We start from the raw sequence: 22566 nt of genomic DNA on the forward strand, positions 1-22566 counted from the left end.
CTCCATATATCAAATAGCATGATGACTGTCTTCTAGTGTTCAAGAAGTTATAAGAATGTTTGCGGAATCCTTCCCTTCTAGAAAGGTGTCTGTGCTCTGACGTTGTTAAATCTCAAGTCTGGTCATCTATTGCCTGAACACCTGAGCAAGGAAGATCCACCTATTGTAACTTCAGTTGGATATTTAATCTGATGCATCTGTTTATTGGGAAAAAAATAGCTTGTTTAATCCTATCTTAAGGTCAGTTTTTAACAGTTACTCTGTACAGCTGCTGTGTAGAAATAATGGTAGATTGAACCCCACCGATGAACTCAGCCTAGATACCTGTTTTTCAGATAAGAAAAATTAGATGAAAATGCCAGTTTGCACTTACTTGAGTGCATCAGTTGACTCATTGTTCTAACTGTCTTTCTTTTCTGATTATTTCTCCTTACCATGGAAAGTTTAACATACATTTTTTCTTTTCTTCTCTTTTCCAGTGCTGTGCGGAGGAGAGGAGAGTTTTTTGTGTGCCAGTGGGATCTGCATCCCAGGAAAACTGCAATGTAATGGCTACAATGACTGTGACGATTGGAGTGATGAGGTCCATTGCAGTAAGTTTCTTAAACTTCACTGTGTTCCATTGAAGCACTGAATCCTTTCAGGGAAACTCAAAAACTAAAGAAGGCTATTGGTGCAGAATAGGAGCTTTGCATAGTATTTGTGTGTATCGACATTTGGAGTCTCAGTTGCCATTCAATATGTTTACCTTTGCTCACTCTGGCCACATGGCATGTGTTTTTGATCTGTCAGATTTTATGCCTGGAAACAGATTCTAAGATTTCAACAAGGATCCATGTAGAAATTAGAAGTATTTGGGGGCATTAAAAAAAAAATGGATCAAGACCATGCATCAGAAGAGTGTTTCTGATAATAAACTGAAGACTGTTAGTTGTATCTTTTTTCTAATTCTTGATGTTGATTTTACAACCAATGCAAAGCCATCAGTTTAGAAAGTTTTCTTGGCCTCAACCCTTGATGTGGTTCATTTAAATAAATCCCAGTGTATGGTTCAGTAGAAAAGAAAAATCAATATGTATGCTTAATATCTTAATTTCTTATTTATTTGTCTGTGGTAATGTATATCTTTAGAGCTCCTATGTGTTTTTCTGTGTTGACAAAAACATACTTGGAATAGTAAGACTTAGAAAAGCTGAGCAAATGTGCAGTGAAAAGAGAAAAAAAAAATGAAAAAAGGAAACTGTGGGACATGACTAAAGAGGGACTATAGTAGAAGCTGATACCACAGAACAGTGCTGTGCATTCAGACTCTGGAAAATGCCAGACCTGGGCTTGAGTTCCAGAATATAAAGTTTAGACTCACTTCAAAAGGTTTGGTTTTATTGGTGATTTAGGAGCTTGGGCATTCCAAGGCTCACAAAGCTGCTTTTAAGGAAGTTGCTGATAGATTTTATCTGGGATGCTCCAAGGAATAAATGATGACTGTAATTTCCTTCTGGTCTCAGTATGGATGAGCATACAGTTGCAAGAAAAAGTATGTAAACCTTTTGGAATTCCGTGGTGTTCTGCATTAATTTGTCAATGCAGAACATCGTGGAATTCCAAAAGATTTACATATTTGTTCTTGCAACTGTAGATGGAGCTTTCTTTTTCTTTAATAGCCTACAGTTTGTTGAATGGAGGTTGATATAATTTCCATTGCATACAAAATATTGTATGTTTTTATCTTTGTTTTTTTCTTGCAGTGTTGACTTCACATTTTAATGTAAGCTAAGAAATTTTAAAATATCTATGAGATGATGTCTCCCAAATTCCATTAGAAATGAGAGAAGGAACTAGTAATATAAGAATAATAATACTGTGTCTTGAAAAAAACAAGCCTTTATATTTCATGAGTTAAGATTGCCTTTAAACAAAAGCCTATCTGTTAAATGATACCAGGATTATAGTCAGATAATGTCTTTTATTGGGTTACTTGGTAAGGATTGGAGAGAGGAGGTCAAGGTGAAGTAAGACCTTCTTGAATTGCACAGCAGAAATAGCAAAAACTGAAGGAGAACTTACTTGCTGGAAAGCTTGTCTGGTGAAAGATACTATGTTTCCTGCAGTCCTTGCCCCTCTCAAATTTTTAAAGTCACCTCATAGAATAGTGTGTGTAGGAAGATACCTTTAAAGGTTATCTAGTCCAACCCCACTGCAGTGAGCAGGAGCACCTTCAGCTAGATCAGGTTGCTCAGAGCCCCGTCCAACCTGCCCTTCAGTGTTTTCAGGGATGAGGCTTCTACCACTTCTCTGGGCAGCCAACTGCCATGCCATGCTCTGGTCATAGGGGCTCCCCAGGCTGCCTTATAAAGGAGCAAGGGTGGCAATGCCAGATCTCAGTCATCCAACCAGAGCTGCCAGCTCCTGGCGGGTCTCTGCTGCCTGGGCATTTCCCTGCCTCAGAAAAACCCCCTGTGCACCAAGATCAGCTGCTCTGATGCAGGCTGGGCCAACTCTGGAGCTGCTGCCTGTGGTTTAGAGAAACATTTTTAACAGAATTTATTAAGACATGGAAATATATCATTAAGACACTCTGGCCAGCCTTAATGTTCCCTTGTACTAGTAAATTTTGTTGCCAAGTAATAAACCTAAAATTACAATTTTTTTATTTTTTACACCTAGTATAAATTAAACATACCTTTAAAGGTACGTTAGTTTGGGATATTTGGTTTGGTTTTCATTATCGTCCCTCTTCAGAGTGTGACAAAGAGGAGACCTTTGGGCACCCTATTCATGTTCCCTTTTCTGACAAATGCCACAGCCAGTGTGAGGGCAGCTATGTTCTTAATCTCATTGGAATGAAGAGGTTTCTTCTTCTGTTGAGAAAAAAGCAAAACTACTGAATTTCCATTAGTGAAAAATAAAGGGCAGAAATTACTCTTAACCCTAAAAATATATCTTCTTCACGTCCAGTCAAAGTATGCAAGTTTTAAGTGCATGAGTAATTTGAAGAGTCTGCCTTATTCCTGTAGGGATCATTATAGATAACTGAAGGTTATAATTTTATAATGAATTCATAATTATTATGATTTTTTTTTTTAATTTGTAAAACATTTTTCCTTTGATCCAAGTATATGCTGTCAGATTTAAGTCTTCTACACTCATTCGTAAGGTGTTTCAGTTCAGTTTCAAGGTAGTTCAGTAGTAACTTTCACAGTGACTAACATTTCCATAATAATAACAATATTCAGTACTTCTAAAAAATTAACTGCTATTCACCACTTAAATATTTGGCAATATTTGAGAAGGAAACAAAGTTTAAACTTTTATGCTTTGTTCTATTTGTATAAGCTGAATTCTGACCGCCAGTGCTTACACATAGCTTTCCAGTATTTAATAGGAGCCAGAACAACACATTGAAAAGTTCTTCCCTTCTTACTAAGTCCAAACTTCATTTGCTCATAAGAAAGTTTTATCTAGCGTGAAATTTTTTTTCGATTTTTTGTTAATCTTGAAGATGTGGGGAATGGAGTATATGAAACAATAGCAGAAGTTTTAGCTTAAACAGCATTAATGAGTTGAAGAGGATGACTAGGTATAAATATATGACTCATTTCTAGTCCATTCATTGCTGAGGAGTTGTTTTGTCTGTACGAGAATTATAAACAAAGAGTGTGGGCAATATAGGTGGAGAAAAATATTTGATCTCTTTGTTCTAGCAAACTTATGTAGCAGTAGGTTGGTTAGGAGCAAAAATTGCAGAAAAAGGCAAGTTTTTCTACTGCTTGGAGTCTTCTGAAGAGACCACATGAGACTCTTCATGATCTCCATGAGTCAGTCAGAGCTGCAAGGAGAATCTTTTCATTATAGTTGCTTCCTAAATGATATTAAAAGGCTTTTGAACTCAAAAGGCCAAGCTTTATTAGAATGTAAAAGAAAAAAAATAATCCTTTAAAATAAAAACAATAACCCTTTAAAAGAGAAAACTGAAAGAAATTTGTAAGTCAGAGTAGGAGTGAAAAAGATTTACAAAAAAACCTGCCCTTGCTGACTGCGGCCTTGAAGATCTGAGTCTTTGAGATTGGTTTCAGTCAACACAGGAACTTTGTTTATCACCTTTGGTTTTGAAGGTACTGGGTTCATAAAAAATGTAAATGCATCCAGAGGCAATTTTCTGGGATGTCCAGGTTCCTGTTGAAGCTTCCCCCATCTGCAGTCCCAAAATACAGAACGTACTTGCTCTTGATGTTAACAAATTGGAGAAGTGTCTCTGGTTTTTAGTTGCAAAGTTACATACATGTGGGAGGGAGCTGTCTGTCCCTGTGCGGATGACTTTATCTGAGCTAAACATCTAAACTGGCTGTATGGAGAGTCAGCTGAGAGAAACAGACACTTCTGATGCATGATTTGGCTGATTTTAAGGAGTTAATTTAAATGGGCAATGTTCTTCTAGAAACTAAATGATGTAGATGTCTAAATGTACATGAGTGATTCTTACAGTTGTGCCTCCTTAATTTTAATGTTTAAAATGATATACATTATGAAATATAGAAGTCTCTGGTTTTAATCTTTTTCATATTAATAGTTCTTCCTAGAATCTCATTTTAGGATTCTGCATCAAGAAACTGATTACGTGGTGCAGTCACTTTCTGATTCCTGACTATTGGCATGCATTTTTCTCTTTCTCCTTTTGATGGGCAGTAATAAGTTAGGCTTTAGCAGAATCCAACCCTCGTTTTGAAAGTAAGGTTTAATTTACTTGGCAGTGTCACTTTTTTACACAGCTGCAGCCCAAAACTGACATTTAGGATTTCATCATGTTGCTTATATCATATACTCTGTGACTTTGTGCAATGGAAGGTACCAGCTGAGGAATCAGAATTAAGCTCAGACAACTATCAGATAGGAATATGAGCAGGAAAGAAGCTGTAACGCTGATCTACAAATGCGTAAATTATCAGTGCCAAAACTTGGAACTGTCAGAAGGATCCTTATGAGGAGATTTTACAGGTGATGTACCAAATGCAAAAGGCTCTCTTACATCCTTCTGACTGCACCTACACACACATTTCTCTAATAGGTACACTCACTTCTTCTGCCTCCGTGTGTGACTTCCTCAGTCATACTTCTTTCACAAAGGTTGAACAGGGTGAAGACCGCTTTAGTAATAAAATACAAAAGGAAATGTTTACACGTGTGCCACTGCATGCCACTCTCCGGCATAGAGTGTCTTGCTGAATTAAGGTCTTATTTACTCCTAGAAGTGGCAGAATGTGTACATTGAGTCTGCACATATATATTTAAATATACAACTTTAAAATGTAGGACTCCTAAAATCACCTCTGAGTGTTGGGCAGAGGTGATTCATGGTCAGAAGAACCCAGGATGCAAAAGTGAAGTGGTGAAAACAAGGTGTGCATAAAGAGATCAAAGGGTTGCTGAATATAAGAAATTGACCAGGCTTTATTTGTGTATAGTATAGTACAGAATAGGAATTTGTAGTTAATTTTGTGAAAACTGGGCTTGTCCAGTTTTTTTGAGCCTTTTACAAATGGCAGCTACAAAATGCCCATCTTACTCTAATGGAAATAACTAACTACCGTATAATATATGTAGTTGCAATATCTTGAAGAAAATACGTGTTTAGACTTAGATTTTCATCAAATGACACTTATTTCCTTGCAAGGAAGTTTGTATTCTTGTTGCTTACCCCGCCTGTGTGGGCCTAAGAGCTGCTGTACGCTAAATGACACTGCTGTGGCTAAAGAGGTATGAATATAAACAGGAATGGGGCTATGAATGGAGATTAAATTTACCCAGAGGAAACAACATTGAAAAAGACAGCTTCGTTTCATTTGCATGAGGAGCAATGAAAGCATAGAAATTGTCAAGAGTTACAAACTCATCAATAAGGATAAAGGTTGCCAGAGTACTTCATGCTGTTGCATACTCAAAACAAGAGTTTAGAATTTTACTCTGAGCTGACTATTGTTCTGCTTACATGAAACTAGAACTTAAATATTTTCATTTAGTTTTGGGTCTTTGGTATTTACTGTTTCATTCCTTTTGTTCGTTTAAAGCTAAGTTAACTATTGACTACAAAGCTCATGGCTCAGCCACAGTATTTGACTTTGTTCTGAGCCACTGTCTTTCACGTTGTGCTATAAATTTTGTTCAGTCGTTCTAAGGTGTTGTGAAACTTGTAGAAAGCATGAATACCTCTGTGAGGGAAGGGTAAGAGGTGACTCATGATCAACTTCTAGAGTTGAGGCTGGTGTAAAGCCTTGAGAAACTTAAAGCTAGAGTACTCACCTGGGAGGCCGAACACTTGGCTGACACTGATCCGGAGGGACAGAACGTCGGGGAGAGTGCTGCACCTTTCAGGGTGTAATATACTTAGGAGGACACTTTCTTTCAGAGTAAGACCACTGTGCAATCCTGAACAAAGGAGTCATATACCAAGAGGAGAGAAGAAAATGGTACCATGATTCTGTTGTTTAGGGATTGAGCATTTCAGCTGAGGGCAGAGACTTAGTTCCAGTCCCTGCTCTTGGAGCTCTTTCTGTGTATTGTCCAGGAAAGAGCTCATTTAAAATGCCCATATAGCCCAGTAAGAAAGGGCACAAAGAACTGCCTTCATTACAGTGGCATAGCTGCAACAGGAGGGAGGGGTTGTCCACCCAGCTGTTTTATATCCTGACATTCTCCTTGGAAGAGCCAGATGTGAAGGAAAAGCCTAAAGAAAGGCAATGAAACTAGGTCACCCACTTCCCAACTGTGTGACTGCGTGTTTGTAATCAGAAGTCAATACTGATGGAATCAGACACAACCAAGCTTATTTTCTCTTCTCTCCCCTTTCCTCACTGCACTGTAGATTTCATGTGTTTATTGAACCTGATAATATTCAAGCGTTTTGGACGTGAGAGAATATTTGTCAGGACTTTGTTGAAGGCCTCAGCCATGGAAAGAAAGGCTAAACCCCCTTACAGCTGACAGTGCTAAGAATTCCTTGATGAGATGGCATCAGGCCAGATTCTGAGCTCAAAACTGCTTGAAGAATAAAAGTTCATTCGAAACCTGTGTAAGATCAGAGGCAAGGTCTGGGAATCTTGATTTTGGTGTTAGAAGTTTCAGCTCTGTCTGATAGTGCCACATCAGGTGCTCAAGAGCATCCTAGTAACATGGCAAATGAAACGCACCACCTTTCTTGAGAACTTTATATATATAAATTAATTAAACATTTTGGTCCATATATGTAACCAGAGTGCTTCCTCCTCATGCTATTGATGAAAAACCAACTTGTAGGAACAGAAGAAATATGTCTGAAAATTGCTTTAGATTTTTCTTGTTCTTTCATGTTAAATTCTAATAAACTAGTACACACTGAGTATTAATGCAGACCCGTAAACTCTAAGGTATCTTTAGCTAATCTTGTTTTAGTCAGTACATTCCAGTGTTCATAGTTTATATGAAAGTTCCAATATCATGTTAACATTTCACAAAAATCTGTTCTGTAGACTGCAGTGAGGACGTATTTCATTGCAACACAGGAAAATGCCTAAATTATACCTTCGTTTGTGATGGATACGATGACTGTGGAGACCTTAGTGATGAACAAAACTGCGGTAAATGAAAATTTTATGCTTTTCTAAAGTCTTCAAGATAGCAGCATTGCCTAAGCCAGCAATCTTTTTTCCTTAAACTACTAAAAGAGTATTCTGTATGCTGTTACTCTTTGTGGACAAAGTGAAAACAGCTCCCAAATTGTATATGCAATTTGAAAAGGTTGAAAGGAGACTTCTGGCTTAATCCAAATTTTGAAGGTAGTGGTATTTTGAAGAAATATTCTAATTTGCAATTTGTTTTAAACTAGTTCAAGATGTTACGGTTGCTTTCTTCCTAGCTTGGCTGAATTTATTTCAGATTAAAGCAAACCATATGAAGCTGCAGACTAGTGATGCCAGCTCTTTCATAGCTGAACTGTTTTTACACAAGCTTCATATTGAACTTGTATCTTTTGATAATCAAATTGTGTTTCTTTCAAATTCTGGTTTCAATCAGCTTTGTGTGTTCTGCCACTTTATATTTGTCTTTCTACCTACACTTAACTTTCATGAGGAAAAAGAATGAAGTTTTCCTGAAAAAAAGAATAGTCTTCACGTGTAGATATTGGAAAACTTTGAAAGCCTTATTTTTTCTAACTTTTGCTCCTGATAATACACCTGAGAAAATTAAGTGCTTTAAATAATTCTTTAAAAGTTAAAATATTATTTACCACTTTTTTTTTATTTTATTTTTTCTAAGGAAAAGCACAGAGAATTTAAAAAAAATCAAGGCACGCTTTTTTTTCCTGAGATTTGCGTTATATTTCTTCTCCAAATTAAACATACTCTGAGATCTTTACTACTTTTTGTCATTTTGGTTGGTTTATGTTTTTTTTTCATAAAATGACTTTGATTAAAGACTTTTCTAAACATTAATCTGACTCCTATCATTCTTTTCTTGGGATAGCCTTTTCTCATTTAAGATCTAACTCTTTATACAGACTGTAAGTAGGTTTCATAGCAGATTATTCAGACTGGACTGTGCCTACTCTCCCTGTTTATTTTGATGTAAAGTCAGCCTGCTCAACAGCATGCTTCTCTCTATTTGTGAAAAGTAAGATGAGGACTGGAATAGTTTCTGGTAGATTATTCTGATGGAAAATTCTGTGTGTCGAAAAAGCATAGTTTCTCATTAAATGCCAGATATGGCAGTTGAGAAACTTAATATTTTCTCTTTTTTACTTCTTAGTCAAAATATAAATGTAGTGAATTATTTTCTATCATGGCAATTCAAAATGTTGGCCAACTGAACATCATTCCGTGAGATGGGAAGCTGGAAAATCTTTTAATCTGCTTCACAAATCTTAGAAACTTGTTTGCTTACACATGGAAAACAACAGTGCACCTTAGAGAAGGAATGAGTGCATCACTGTCTATATAGGCCATAGAATTTAGAACATGCGTAACTGCTATCTGCAAAAAAATCTGCAGGTGCAGAAAATCTCTTATTGTAATTCACTAATGCAAAATGACACTTTAGTAAGAATGATTAGCTGATAGGTTTAGAGCAATTGATCAGTAATATAAATTATACAAATTGTAACTTATAATCCATTTTTTGTCCTCAAATTTGCATTTTATTTAGATTGTAATCCAGTGACACATCATCAGTGTGGAGATGGGAGATGTATAACAACTGATTGGGTATGTGATGGTGACCATGACTGTATAGACAAATCAGATGAAATCAATTGCTGTAAGTTCCCTTAATCTCTAAATTAGTCTTTTCTTTCTTTAAAAATAATAATAATAAAAAAGTAAGATAAGTAGTGTACTTACTTATTACTTGCAAGGCAAACCTATAAGCTTATTTGATTTCAGCAGTTCACACCTGACGATTGTCCCTTCTGGTACATAGCTACAGCAGATTGTCCCTGTTGTTGAGAAGTACCAGCATTGCCTTGTGTTTCAGCTTCTAGTTGATCGCTAGATTAGCTTTTTTTAATGGTAATGTTCCCATTAGGAGCAATGAATGAACTGTAGGCATTCTGAGTTTGTGATAGCTTTCTGATGTGTTGGTATGTGACCTGTCACACCTTGGCAGAGTTTAGATTTCTCTCTGCTCCACGAATGAAGGTGTGTAGATGCAAAACAACTATGCTAGAATATTGCTGAGGTTGCAAAATCAAGTCTTGAGGTACTAGCACGTGTTTTGAGGTGAGTCACATTCTCGTTAAGACATATCCTATGATGCTTTGGTTCTTGCTGCCGTTCAGTGCTTGGACTTTAAACGCTATGCTACAATTTTCACAGAAATCTAAGAACGTAATCTAAATAAAGGAATATAAGTAAGTGGGCAAAGATAATGTGACAGTTTCTATACGCGAGTAAAAGTGATGTGTTTTTATTTTTTGGAAGAGCTGAACCTGCATCTCAGCCTGTTGCTGAGCTGACATATACAGCTTCAGTCCCAGTTAAAGATCAGCATAGGCTGTTGAAAACATAGCCTGCATATAATAAAAAGAAAGTCTAGTGACCTTCAGTGATAAGCAGTGTTACAAGGTCCTCCTAAAATAACTTCAAGGTGATGCTCAAAAATAATTAAAAACTTCATTAACCTAAGTTGATTGGAATGTCATCTTTTTTCTCTCTAGCATGTCATAGTCAGGGTCTGGTGGAGTGCAGAAATGGGCAGTGCATTCCTAGTGCGTTCCAGTGTGATGGGGATAATGACTGTAAAGATGGAAGTGATGAAGAGAACTGCAGTGAAAGTAAGGATATCCCTCATTTTACTCTTCTAACTGAACCTACCTTTGACTGCTTAGTTCTGAAGTGCCTTTAACTAAAGCTGTCTGACAAATGTCTTTGCCTTTCAAACAACAGTTGCTGGGGCTGGTTGGTGTCTGCTTTCACACAGGAAGTTATAAGCAGAGTTTTATTAGTCCTTAAAAATCTAAAAAATTAATGAAATGGAGGTGATATGTAGCATAGTATTTGGTTATCTGACATGATCAGCTGTTACATGAAATAAATTAACGCGTGTTCACATTGTCTGCGACAATTAGAAGCTACTGTCACAGGGATTGGTGACATTTAAGGAGGAATTTTCTTCTGAAAATCCTTTTCTCATCAGAACTTGGGAATCAGAGAAAGGATGTTTTCATAAATAAACTAATAATTTGGTGTGACTAAGGGAAAATATATAAGAATGTAAGTTTTCACAGCTATTTAGTAGCTGTCTTTTGATGAATTGTGTGAAAGAAAAGGAAACCAGGCAGCTTCTTGAGCCCCGAAACACGGTTTCCCAAAGACTTGCATTCTGTGGTGCATTTTGACACTCAGACACGTTGCCATGCTGTGGTGGTTTCAGCATTTGAAGGTATTTTTCACATGTAATTTTCTTGTTTCAGGTAAGGTATAGGTTCAGACTGAAGTAATTCCTTCAGTGTGGGAATTATTAATATCTGTTTCCTATTAATCTGATTTAAAAAAAAAAAGAGCATTATTATTTAGAAAACCCTAGTGCTGAAATGAAGCATAAATTGAACAGTACAAAACTATTCAGAGCATTCTGTAGTCAACCATTTCAACTTTTAAAATCATCCAAGTTAAGCCTTTTAAATTTATCACTAGTAAAAGAGAATTTCATTGAAAATGTTGATGTGTGATCTGGGCTAGAAATTATGTTTTGTTTTGTTTTCACTGCTTTTTTTCCTCTGGATGTTGAAGAAATAGTTAAAAATTTTTTTTTTATTTTTTTTTGCAAGATGAACAAATACAGATTCAAGGATACTGCATGCAGAGGAGTAGGAGGGGAGATAATTATGTAGTCAGTGATGTCCCTATATGCTGAAAGACTTTTATGCTTAGGAGTAAACTGCAAAGCTTTTAGTTACAAAAAATTTCCTTGTTCTTACTATTCATTCTTCAGTGTGCAAAAAACTTTGTCCAGTATTTTGCAATATTGTGGAGAGTAAAATTCTTCCTTTATGTAACTGTATCCTGTCTGTCCTAATTTTGCATAAGAATATTTAGACAGAAATTGGACCTCAGTTGAATTGTCTTTAGTTCCTTGCATAGTCCATGTCAAAGCAAGGCAGAATTCTTGTTTGTCACTTTCTTTGTTATTTATATTATATATATAATATATATGTTATATATATTGCTGATTTCAGCAACTACAGGAAATGTAATAGAACTTACACTTAATACAAAGACTTCTTTTGCTTTACAAATCAAACAGTTTGGATGTGCCTAGCAGAGGCAGTGAAGTTAGGGCTAAAGTGATCTGGGATATTAGTTCTGCTATAAACACAGAAATCAGAGTAGAAATTTGAAGTCAAGGTGTAGTGACTTGCCACTTGCCCATATTAAGGGTACAAGACCTTCAGGTGTATACACAGAGGGATTACAAATGACATTACTTCATCAATATCTGAATGAGAAAAATTATCTCCTTCACTACATACCCTACTGCTGTCAGATGTTTTGTGGCAATAGAAATGTACTCACAGCTAGTTCTGTGATCCCTTCAAAAGACAAGATAGAGTGTGTTTATAGAAGTTCAGCACTGACTGTGTTAGGATCAAAAGAATCTACACTGTAGTACAGGGATTTTTAAAGAGTTAAGAAACTCTTCCACTGTGGGATAAGGAGTTTGAGCAAGCTAGAAAAAATAATTTTAAGGTAAAGATTTGTGATAGCTTTAGAAGTCAAAAGGTTTTTCCTACCTTTCAAATTCCATTTTGCAGTCAGATACACCTGTAAAATAAGACTGTTAATTGCTGCAGCAAAAGAAATTTACTTCAATATGTAACATGTATGAAGGGAAGTAAATCCACATAATTATAAATAGATATGACTACCTCATCAGTTCTTTGGGACAAGGTTGTTTTCAAGGTCATTGAAAGAACATATTTCTTCAGCATCTTCTGTATGCCCAATATAAGGGTGCCATGACTGAATGATTAATGTTTGCGGACAGTAGTGCAATACAAACATTAAGCAATAGTTGCAATGAACCATTTTAAACAGAATGAGATGATAAAATCCAAACTATTCAGTCTCTTGTGTACAGAACAGTAAATTAAATGACTGATTTTGCAAAAGTTATATGGAAGAGAGAATTAGTTGTTTGGAAAGGAGCTGTCACCACTATGAGACAGAGAGAAGTCGAGGGATTTGTCAGAGAAGCTAACTACCCAGGTAATGTGCTCAGAAAATTTTTGATGAAGTGCTGGTTTTAGTTATTCTGAATTCCATCTTTAGGACCATTTCCCTTTTGGGTTTCTTTTTGTTGTTGTTTGTTTTTTAACAAGCCAAAGAAAGACAATAAAGCGTGAGCACTGACGACCTTTCTTCAGGATGGTTTTTATTGTCCACCAAAACAATCATAAAATGAGAAGCAGATCAACAGAATGGCACTGAAGAATAATTCCCAGAGGGCATTCTCCCTCAACTAGGTCCTATTGTTTCCTTTGAAATTTGATTTACATGACTTTTCCCAGTCTACCAGAGGTTCATGGTAAATGGTTTTCAGAGATCCATACCTCTCATTCACAAACCGGGCTCTGAATTCTTACATTAAACATAAGGGTAAAGAAGAGCGACATCTAGACAGTGCTGCACACTTGCCAACCCTTCCTTACTGCACTTAAACGATACTTATTCAATTGTGTAAAGGAAATAATTGTAATGTAAACCCTGTATTTTCTCATCATTACACTTTAATCGTTCTTACCAGTCTGGTAAATAAGTAGAATAGTAAATTTCTATTTTCCTCAGGTCAAACCCTCTGTCAGGAGGGAGACCAGAGATGTTCTTCCTGTCCTGATCCCTGTGGAACTCCTCTCTGTGAGACAAACTGCAGTAAGTAGGTTACATGCCTCATACTGTCACCATTTTAAGATGTTTTAAAGCATAGTGAGGATGCAGAATAGGACACAGTAAGTAATATTGTAATTTACTATCTAATGCACATGTGTTTTGGTTAAGTATTGAAAAGGGCAAAGTTGAAACAGAAGTTTCATCATAACTCTTTGATTATTGATGTACTAAGAGGAGATATAACACTTGACATTAAGGTATTTTTCCTTCTGTGAATTTTTGATACGTTATTAATATGTGTTTACAATTGCACTTTTGTTAATATATAATGACATCCAGTGTTTATGTAAACAACATAGTGTAAGTGCAAAGCAGAAGCTACTGTTTTATTTTCAAAATATAAGAAAACATGGTACTGTGTTTAGAACTCTGTAGAACTTCTAGCCCTGTTATGAATGAATAATTTTGACTTTTAGACTGGCAAAACTAGTTATCCTTCTGACCGATAGATATCATAGAGGATCAGCTTCTTCAACACTGTATATCTTCATTTCTGTGTCTTATACTATACCACTCCATGCAAGCCTTCTGTACCCACTGTACACTTGCTTCTGAGTGGCTCTCTTTCTCACTTGTGCAATGCAGCACTGTGAACAGATACTCAAAAGTAGTATATTTGACCAAGTTTTGAAACTAGGAAGAACTGTATTCAGAATTATTCAGAATTAGTTAAAACTTGATGGTGTGTTGATACAGTTAAGGTTGTCTTGGCGCATAGGCAGGCTTGCCTTCACTTGCATATGAATATGTAGACATATCCTGTAACTGCTTTATGCCCAGCAGTTATCTCTGAAGGTTATGGCTTGGTACTATGTGGTAGCTTGTTTGGATAATGTTACTCCATTTAGGTTGGAATGGATATGGAAAGGTCAGCTGCTGAAGTAAAGTCTACTAAGTCAAGTCCCTAAAGTTGTCACTGCTGTCCATGAGTGTTTGTTTGAGATAGGTACAATTTGTGCCAAGGCCTCTAGGTGCTGCTGAAGTAAAGATGGCAGATACTTGAGCATGTATGCTTTTCATGTGCTTCTGTCAACACTTCTCCTAAGATTTTGACATCATAAGTACCATGTTTAGCATTGGAAGGAAATTTGTTCACTTTGGTCAGCTAGTCTGAACTCCTGATCAAAGCAGCGTCGGTTCAGTTATGTGGCTCATGACCTTGTGCAGCTGAGTTTTGAGTAGCTCCAAAGACAGAGATTCTACAGTCCTTCTGGGAGACCTATTCCAATGTTAGACTCTCCATTAAGACCAACTTGCTGTCCTTCAAGCAGACGTCGGTATGATTAAAACGATCACAAGTACCAGGGCCTGCAATCATGAGGCATCTTCCAGCTCTCTGAAGAAGGGTTCATCTACCGCCTCTTTTTGCTGGGTGGTCTGCAGCATATGCCTACTATTCACATCACCTTTGCAGGTCTGGCCTCTAATCCGTATCCATAATGAAACTACTTGGGTGAGAAGGAGCCTTCTAAGGTCATTGGAGTAGTAGGTATTGGGGTTTTTTTACTTGCCTAGTGTGAACCAAACCATAATTCTCACTGAAGGAAATATTTGGAACGGGTTATGAAATAGGAAGGAAGGTATCCACATAGCACAAAACTAGCAACAATCCACTGTATTTTTTTTAAAAAGTTTAATTATTTTTTTTTTGTTTTGAAATCTTAGATATCTTCTTTTAATTGGCTTGATAATTTTCACCTCTGTGTCTTGCAATTCATGGTCAGGTATTACCTCCCATGAGAGGCTGTCCCCCTCCTGGTGAAAAGGAAGCAATATATCTTGGGGTACATAGACTAATCAAGGAGATAAGATTGATTCTCTGTGGGCCGAAGGTTTGTGGGAGTGAAGGCATTTTGCTCCCAGATCTCCCTGCTTGCTGGAGAAGCAGCAGCTTTAGCAGCATGCACCTGAAATTGCTTGGAACTGTAGGTACCTGGCATCTCCAAAGAAAATAGTTCTTCAAGTAACCTTTTTTCGTCTTTGGTGAGATGTAAAGGTCATATTTTCCTGATGTTTTAAGGTCAGAATACATGAGTATTCAGTGAGATATAATTACTGACTTGCATAACTCCACTGTAGGTAGTCACAAGTGTAAATGTGCATGATAAGATTGATTCTCTGTGGGCCGAAGGTTTGTGGGAGTGAAGGCATTTTGCTCCCAGATCTCCCTGCTTGCTGGAGAAGCAGCAGCTTTAGCAGCATGCACCTGTAAGAACAGGTGTTGCTTCTCCTTTTCTCCATTTGAAGATTGGCCTTTTTTATTTGAGCATTATTGACTTTGTGGCAAAACTGTGGTTTACCCAGGAATGGGTGTTTCCATATTGCTATCTGCTTTTTCAAAACTTCTTTACTCATAATGCTTCCAAAACTTCAGAGACATTACACTAAACTCTTTTTTATATGGTTAAAACTGTAGCAACTTTACATTTAGTCAGGTCAAAAAAGAGTACGTTTTAATTTTATTTTGAAATACTTATAACTTCAACTGTTTGGTAAAGAACACACAAAATGTATCTGATATGTTGTGGCAGGATCAGCACTGGCCACACAGCTGATGGCTGTGTAGTGACCAGTCCTGCATAAGACAGGTCCTCTGTTTTGGCTGGGAACAAGGCACCAGCAGCAGCCTTACCCAGCAAGTAGGAAAATGCATGTTTTTTTAGAAAAAACCTTTTTCCCTGTGAGGGTGACAGAGCACTGGCACAGGCTGCCCAGGAAGGTTGTGGAGTCTCCTTCTCTGGAGACATTCAGCACCTGTGTGACCTACTGTAGGTGATCCTGCTCTGGCAGGGGGGCTGGACTAGACGATCTTTCGAGGTCCCTTCCAACCCCTGACATTCTGTGATTCTGTGATTCCCACAGTAGCCTCTGGTTCTTACATACTCAGGGAGCAGTTTTCAGGCAAATTACCTTTCATGAACAGCGACTACAGTCCTGTAAAAGGCAACAATCTTTCAAGCAACGTGACTGTAATTCAGTCGTTTTCACAGTAAGAGAGAGCTGGAAGTGTGCTTGCTCTCTTGGACTCAACTTCCTTGTGGATCAATCCATATGAGACTTACTGTGGTCCAATGTAGTTTGTCCTGTGGTCCAAAATCTTTTCCTGATTAATGTGGACTTTTGTATCCTGTTGTATGTATGGATACAACATTTTTTGACATATGATGTTTGAGTTCTAAAATAATGTTTCTATTCCATGTAAAGAGAAACCCAAGAGTTTTTTAGTGAAGATATCTCCTCATTATGTTATGGGCAACAGCCTGTAATTCTCAACAGGAGTAACACATAATCTGCATTAGGTTTATGGATCATCTCTCATTGTGGTCCAGTGAATATTTAATTGTTTATGCACAATGGAACAGCAAGAGAATTTTTGAGACATTTTTCTTTCATAACATCTGGAAGTACTATTGTCTTTCTTATGTTGTTTTCACTGTTCATATTTTGACCAGAATAATTTTGTCTTCACTAAGAGATGAGAGTTCGTGTGGAAAATTTCAATTTTGACACAGCAGTGTTTTCTGGCCCAAATAGCTCTTTGAAAGCTTAGGCCATATTTTGAAATATTGAATTGGTGGATGTTCTTCATGTCTGATAATATCTGAACAGTTTAGGCTGGTTTTATAATGGAGTTACAACATAATTAGGATAACAGAACAAATATCTGAAGGGAAAGTGTAAAGTAGATGGAGCCAGGCTATTTCAGTGCTCAGTGACAGGAGCAGAGGCACTAGGCACAAAATGAAACAGGAGATTCCCTCCGAACATAACACTTATTGTACTGCAAGGACGACTGAACATATTGCCCAGAGATGTTGGGGAAACTCCATCCCTGGAGACATTCAAAAGCTGTCTGGACATGGTTCTTCACAACTGGCTCCAGGTGAGTCGCCATGCCTGCAGGTATTTAAAAGACATGTAGATGAGTGCTTAGGAACATGGTTTAGTGATGAACCTGGCATTGCTAGGTTTATAGTTGGACTCGATGATCTTAAGGGTCTTTTCCAACCTAAACAATTCAATGATTTTATGATTGCACATACTTTATTGTTCATTTCCTTGAGTTTCATGATGAAATTCTGATGAACGTGTAGTATGCTGTACATATCAAGAAAAGGTGCTTATTAGTGAAAAATCAGAAGACAAACTCAAACTGATCCAATCATTTGGGGCTGAAGTGTGGGAGGACAAGGAAGGGTTCATCATGAAGAAAAGGAAATGGCAGTGGTGTGAGGAGGTTTGTTGAGGTCTTTGAACCTCATACAGTCCTAAGCAGTGGTTAAGTGGTTTGAGACAGCAGAAATAGTTCAGTATGAGCAGTATGCAGTGATTTAGCAGAGAGGAAAAGAAGTTTATAAAAAGAGATTTGTGATTCTCTCATTAGAGATTAGTACTAAAAGAGGTTATAACAGGGAATGCCAGTCCAAGAAAGACTGTCCAGTTCTGCTGATCCACTGAATAACAGACTTGGATCTTCTTTCAACTTCCTCTCAAAGATCCAGCTGTAGGATCACACAGTTGCCACACTGTGCAGACAACTGACCGTAGTGACTGACAGAGAATATTAATCATGTTAAGATACGTTTGCTTCCAGAGTATGCAAATATATGCAGTCTTTTGATGACTTCTGAGCACCACACTTCTTCATGGAAAATTTTCTCATATTTCAAAAGTAAACAAATAATTTCACATTGGCCTCAGCATGCTGAATAAAAAGCTGAATTTCTGTCTGAACTGAAGTTCTGTCTATTGTTTTCTATTTGGTGGAAAATTGAAAAATAATATTTCTGACTACCAATTTTGGAAGAAATACAAAAGCTATTCATTTTTTTAAATCCAAAGTGCTCAGTTAGTTCAATATGTGTTGTGATAAACCCTTTTAAAGCTGAATGATTTCTGTATATAACTAGAGTCTGTGTAATCACATGGGCTTGCACTTATTTTGCTCTTCTTTATCCTTCTCTTTACTATCAGTTATGTCTTACCTCAATCAAATTATTAGCATGTAGACTGTCTCTTTCTACATAACCTTAATACATAATCTAATTGTCCCCATTCTTCCTTCAGATCTTGGCATGCAAAAAAAGTAAATATCCTGCCTTCTGTTCTCTGTACAGACAAACTGTGCGATCTCTGTCATTAGAGATTTTTCAAGACCCGGCTCAATAAAGCTTTGAGAAACCTAATCAGTACTGAGAGCTGACCAAGCTTTGAGCAGGACATTGCACTATAGAACTCCTGAGATCCTTTCCAACCCAAAGTAACCCATGATCCCAGACTCCTTAATTTTGATAATTACCCTGCCCTTATGAGGTCGCATAGTATACCAGTAGGAAGCATGTTGCTGTATGGTGCAGGAACTCATGAAAGTCATCAGAAATTTGATTTGAAAAGAATAAATCTGTTCTTAATGGTTTATTGTACGTTGTTAAGGTTAAGATGTTACTCAGGAAGTTAATGCCTATTGGTAAGGGAATGTAAATCTCTGAATACGTTACTAGGTAGGCAGAGGTCAAATCCAACTTGATTCAATTGTATGAATAGGCTCATATGGAGCCTTGAGCTCTGAAACCTCTGGTTTCTGAAGCCTGAGAGGAAATCCCCTGACTCACAAATTTGTTAAATACTTACATGATTATTTCTTCTGTATTTCATTTAATCTCGCACCATTTGTGTTTCTTTTCTTGTTTTCTTTCCGTGAAAGGTCATTGTGAACCAATTACTCTGGAACTCTGTATGAACTTGCCTTACAACTATACATATTATCCAAACTACTTGGGCCACAGGACACAGAAGGAAGCCTCTATCAGCTGGGAGTCTTCTCTTTTCCCAGCCTTGGTTCAGACCAACTGCTACAAGTACCTTATGTTTTTTGCCTGTACAATCTTAGTACCGAAATGTGACCCCCATACAAATCAGCGGATCCCACCTTGCAGGTACTATGCTATACTTCAATTAATTCTTGACTGACATTGTCTGCTGCATTAGTCTTCACCAGTTTCCTTTTTACATTGAAAATGCAGAAAATTTTCCTTTGGAATTCCATAGCAAATGGTAGAGAAACGTATTTTATAAGAACATTAAATGTAGTTCATTACACATGTGAGATTAGTATCTGAAGTATTCAAACCAAGGAGAGGAATAGCAGTTCAATAATTTTCAAAATATGTATATCGAATAGACTAGACTAAACTATTTCAGTTGGAAGGGACCTAAAATGATCATCTAGTCCAACTGCTTAACTAATTCAGGCCTGACCAAGTTAAAGTGTGTTATTAAGGGCATTGTCCAAATACCTCTTAAACACTGCCAGGCTTAGGGCATTGACCACCTCTCTAGGAAGCCTGTTCCAGTGTATGGCCATCCTCTCAGTAAAGAAATGCTTTGTAATGTCCAGTCTAAACCTCCATTGGTGCAGCTTTGAGCCATCCCCATGCATCTGAACGTTGCATACCAAGTCACCATCCAGATGTAGCCCCATTCACTACAACCCTTTGAGCTCCGCCCTTCAGCCAGTTCTTTACGCAGCACACGATGAACCCAATCACCCCGCAGCTGGGCAACTTGTCCAGAAGGATGCTCTGAGGTTTGTATGAAGCATGTTTCATTTATGTATGTTTGTTTAGAATTACACCACTCTAAAGGATATTTAAACATAGAATCAATTAATTTAATTTGGAGTGTTAGCATTTGTAGTAGTTCTGTGCATTAATCACTTTGTCTATGCAAAGCCTGATTCAAGTATTACTAACAACACCTGAGATTTTAGTGCATGCTTAACTTTCGAAATTAGAGGAGTGCCACATCATTCTGAATGACTACCTCAGGCTTTCTGCTTGCCAGATTTTTACCATCCTTGTCAATTAACATTGCTGTACTTTTTAGAGTTACGTCCATATGTTCAAAAGATACTATGTTCTGTAAGTCTTACGGCTTTGATAGCAGCAGTTTTTGCAGATTAGGAGGGCTAATAAGCCTGATCAGCAAGCTGAGTTCTTGGAGCTACGGGCTGCTAAAGCCTTCTTATACTGTATTTCTCTTTACTGAGCCTACCCTGACAATATTGATCAATTAACATGTACTCTATTGAAAGAAAGGTGCATTAAAAAATGCAATGCATGTCCTAAGATCTCCTATCATGTGACATTGTTGACAAATAGATAACATTTGTCTAGTGATGTGCTGCTTAGTGCAAGTTAAGAGTGAGTCATAGCAAAACGTAATATAATACTTAATTCTCACATAGGGACCTAACAGGAAAGTTAGAATATTTCATATAGGATAGCTGCAAAGTTACAGAGTGATTTGTGCAAGCTCTGTTTCAGATTTTCTTGTTTGAAATTCAAGGGTTTTTTCTTTTTTTTTTAAAGTAAGCAGTATAATAAATAAAAATTGGGCTAGTTCACTCTAATGTAGAGGGATAAAAGTTAAATTATAGGATCTTTGCTTCAGAAACTCCATACGTACCTAACAGATTCTAGAAAGTATCGCAATATAGTTGAATAGTCTTCAAATTTAAGGCATTAAACAGATGAAGATGAACTTACAGAAACCATAGAATAATTTAGTTTAAAAGGACCTCTGGAAGTCATCTGGTCCAACTTTCTACTCAAAACAAGGTAACATCACAATAAGATCAGATTGAATATACAACATAATATTCTAAAGCCTAGAATTCAAAGATTTACTTTTATAACTGTTTTCAGGTTTCACTCTTATGTTAGATCACAAGTAGAGAGTGATTTTATCAGGAAGGGATATGTTGGAAGGCCCCACAGAGATCTGCAGTATTTGCTTTACAGTAGCATCTGAGAAATAATTTCAGACACAGATATAATGTAAACATGTTTTATAATTTAAAACACACATAGCCTCATACCAGTAATTGCTGGAGTTAATTGGCAGATCTAAGGAAGAAAACAATTAAATACAGTAGCTATATCAATACAAATCTATTTAACTATAATTTGAAGGTTTTAGACGGTGGAATGTTATATTCTGAGCACAGAAACTTTATTTTGAGAATCTGCTGCTGCCTCTGCAAGATAACTGTCCTCATGTTCAAGGTTATCTTGAGCTTAACAGGACATGTATTGTTTTATTTGTCTTTTCTTGTAAATATGAAACGAGATTCAACTAATGCAGTTTTTTTGTGTTAAGCTTTTGAAGTCAAAGTGCACTTTCCAAACAGGAGTTACAAATTCATGTTATAATTTTGCATCTGTTATAAAATATACTTATCAGAGATGTATTACATATTTTAATACTGGCACAGTGATCTGTTCTTTTCATAGAATCCTAGGATATTTTGGGATGGAAGGGATGTTTAAAGGTCATCTAGTCCAGCACCCCTGCAGTGAGCAGGGACATCTTCCAGTAGAGCAGGTTACTCAGAGCCCCATCCAACCTGCCCTTGAATATTTCCAGGGATGGGGATTCTACCAACTCTATGGGCCACTTGTTCCAGTGTCTCACCACTTTCACTGCTGAAATTTTCTTCCTTATATCTAGTCTGAATTGACCCTCTTTTAGTTTAAAACCATTACCCCTTTTGTGCTATTGCAACAGGCCCTGCTAAAAAGATTGTCCCCATCTTTCTTATAGACCCCCTCTAAATAGCAAAATGCCACAATAATGTCTCCCCAGAGCCTTCTCTTCTCTGGGCTGAACCACCTGTCTTTGTAGTGGAGGTGCTCCAGCCCTCTGATCATTTTTGTGGCCCTTCTCTGGACCTGCTCCAACAGCTCCCTGTCTTTCTTGTGCTGAGGACTCCAGAGCTGAACACAGTACTGCGGGTGGTGTCTCACCAGAGCAGAGTAGAGGGGCAGGATCACCTCCCTTGTCCTGCTGGCCGTACTTGGCCTTATTGAACCTCATGAGGTTCACGCTGGCCCAATTCTCAAAGTTGTCCAGGTCCCTCTGGATAGCATGACATGCCTGAGGGATGTGATGCTATCCAGAGAGACCTGGACAGGTTTGAGAAGTGGGCCAGCAAGTGGGCCACTTGGTGTCATCTGCAAACTTGCTGAGGGTGCACTTGATCACACAGAATCATAGAACTATTGAGGCTGGAAAAGAACTCTGAGATCATCAAGTCCAGCCTATGTTCCAACACTACCACATCAGCCAGACCACGGCACTAAGTGCCACATAC

At 37.4% G+C, this 22566-nt stretch overlaps 1 protein-coding gene across 1 annotated transcript in view; it reads left to right on the forward strand.

Annotated features, from left to right (window-relative positions):
- Nucleotides 1–479: 479 nt before the first annotated feature.
- CORIN (corin, serine peptidase) overlaps nucleotides 480–22566 on the forward strand; it is a gene marked incomplete at its 5' end in the record, with an annotated part of 55845 nt that continues 33758 nt past the window's right edge. The window contains 6 exons of the mRNA XM_009872604.1: nucleotides 480–593; nucleotides 7500–7607; nucleotides 9172–9282; nucleotides 10181–10297; nucleotides 13311–13394; nucleotides 19117–19348. Coding sequence (XP_009870906.1) covers nucleotides 480–593; nucleotides 7500–7607; nucleotides 9172–9282; nucleotides 10181–10297; nucleotides 13311–13394; nucleotides 19117–19348 — 766 coding nt within the window. The remainder of the gene's footprint in view (nucleotides 594–7499; nucleotides 7608–9171; nucleotides 9283–10180; nucleotides 10298–13310; nucleotides 13395–19116; nucleotides 19349–22566) is intronic.

The sequence above is a fragment of the Apaloderma vittatum genome, unplaced genomic scaffold (assembly GCF_000703405.1).
Source record: "Apaloderma vittatum isolate BGI_N311 unplaced genomic scaffold, ASM70340v1 scaffold11267, whole genome shotgun sequence".
NCBI classification, from domain to species: domain Eukaryota; kingdom Metazoa; phylum Chordata; class Aves; order Trogoniformes; family Trogonidae; genus Apaloderma; species Apaloderma vittatum.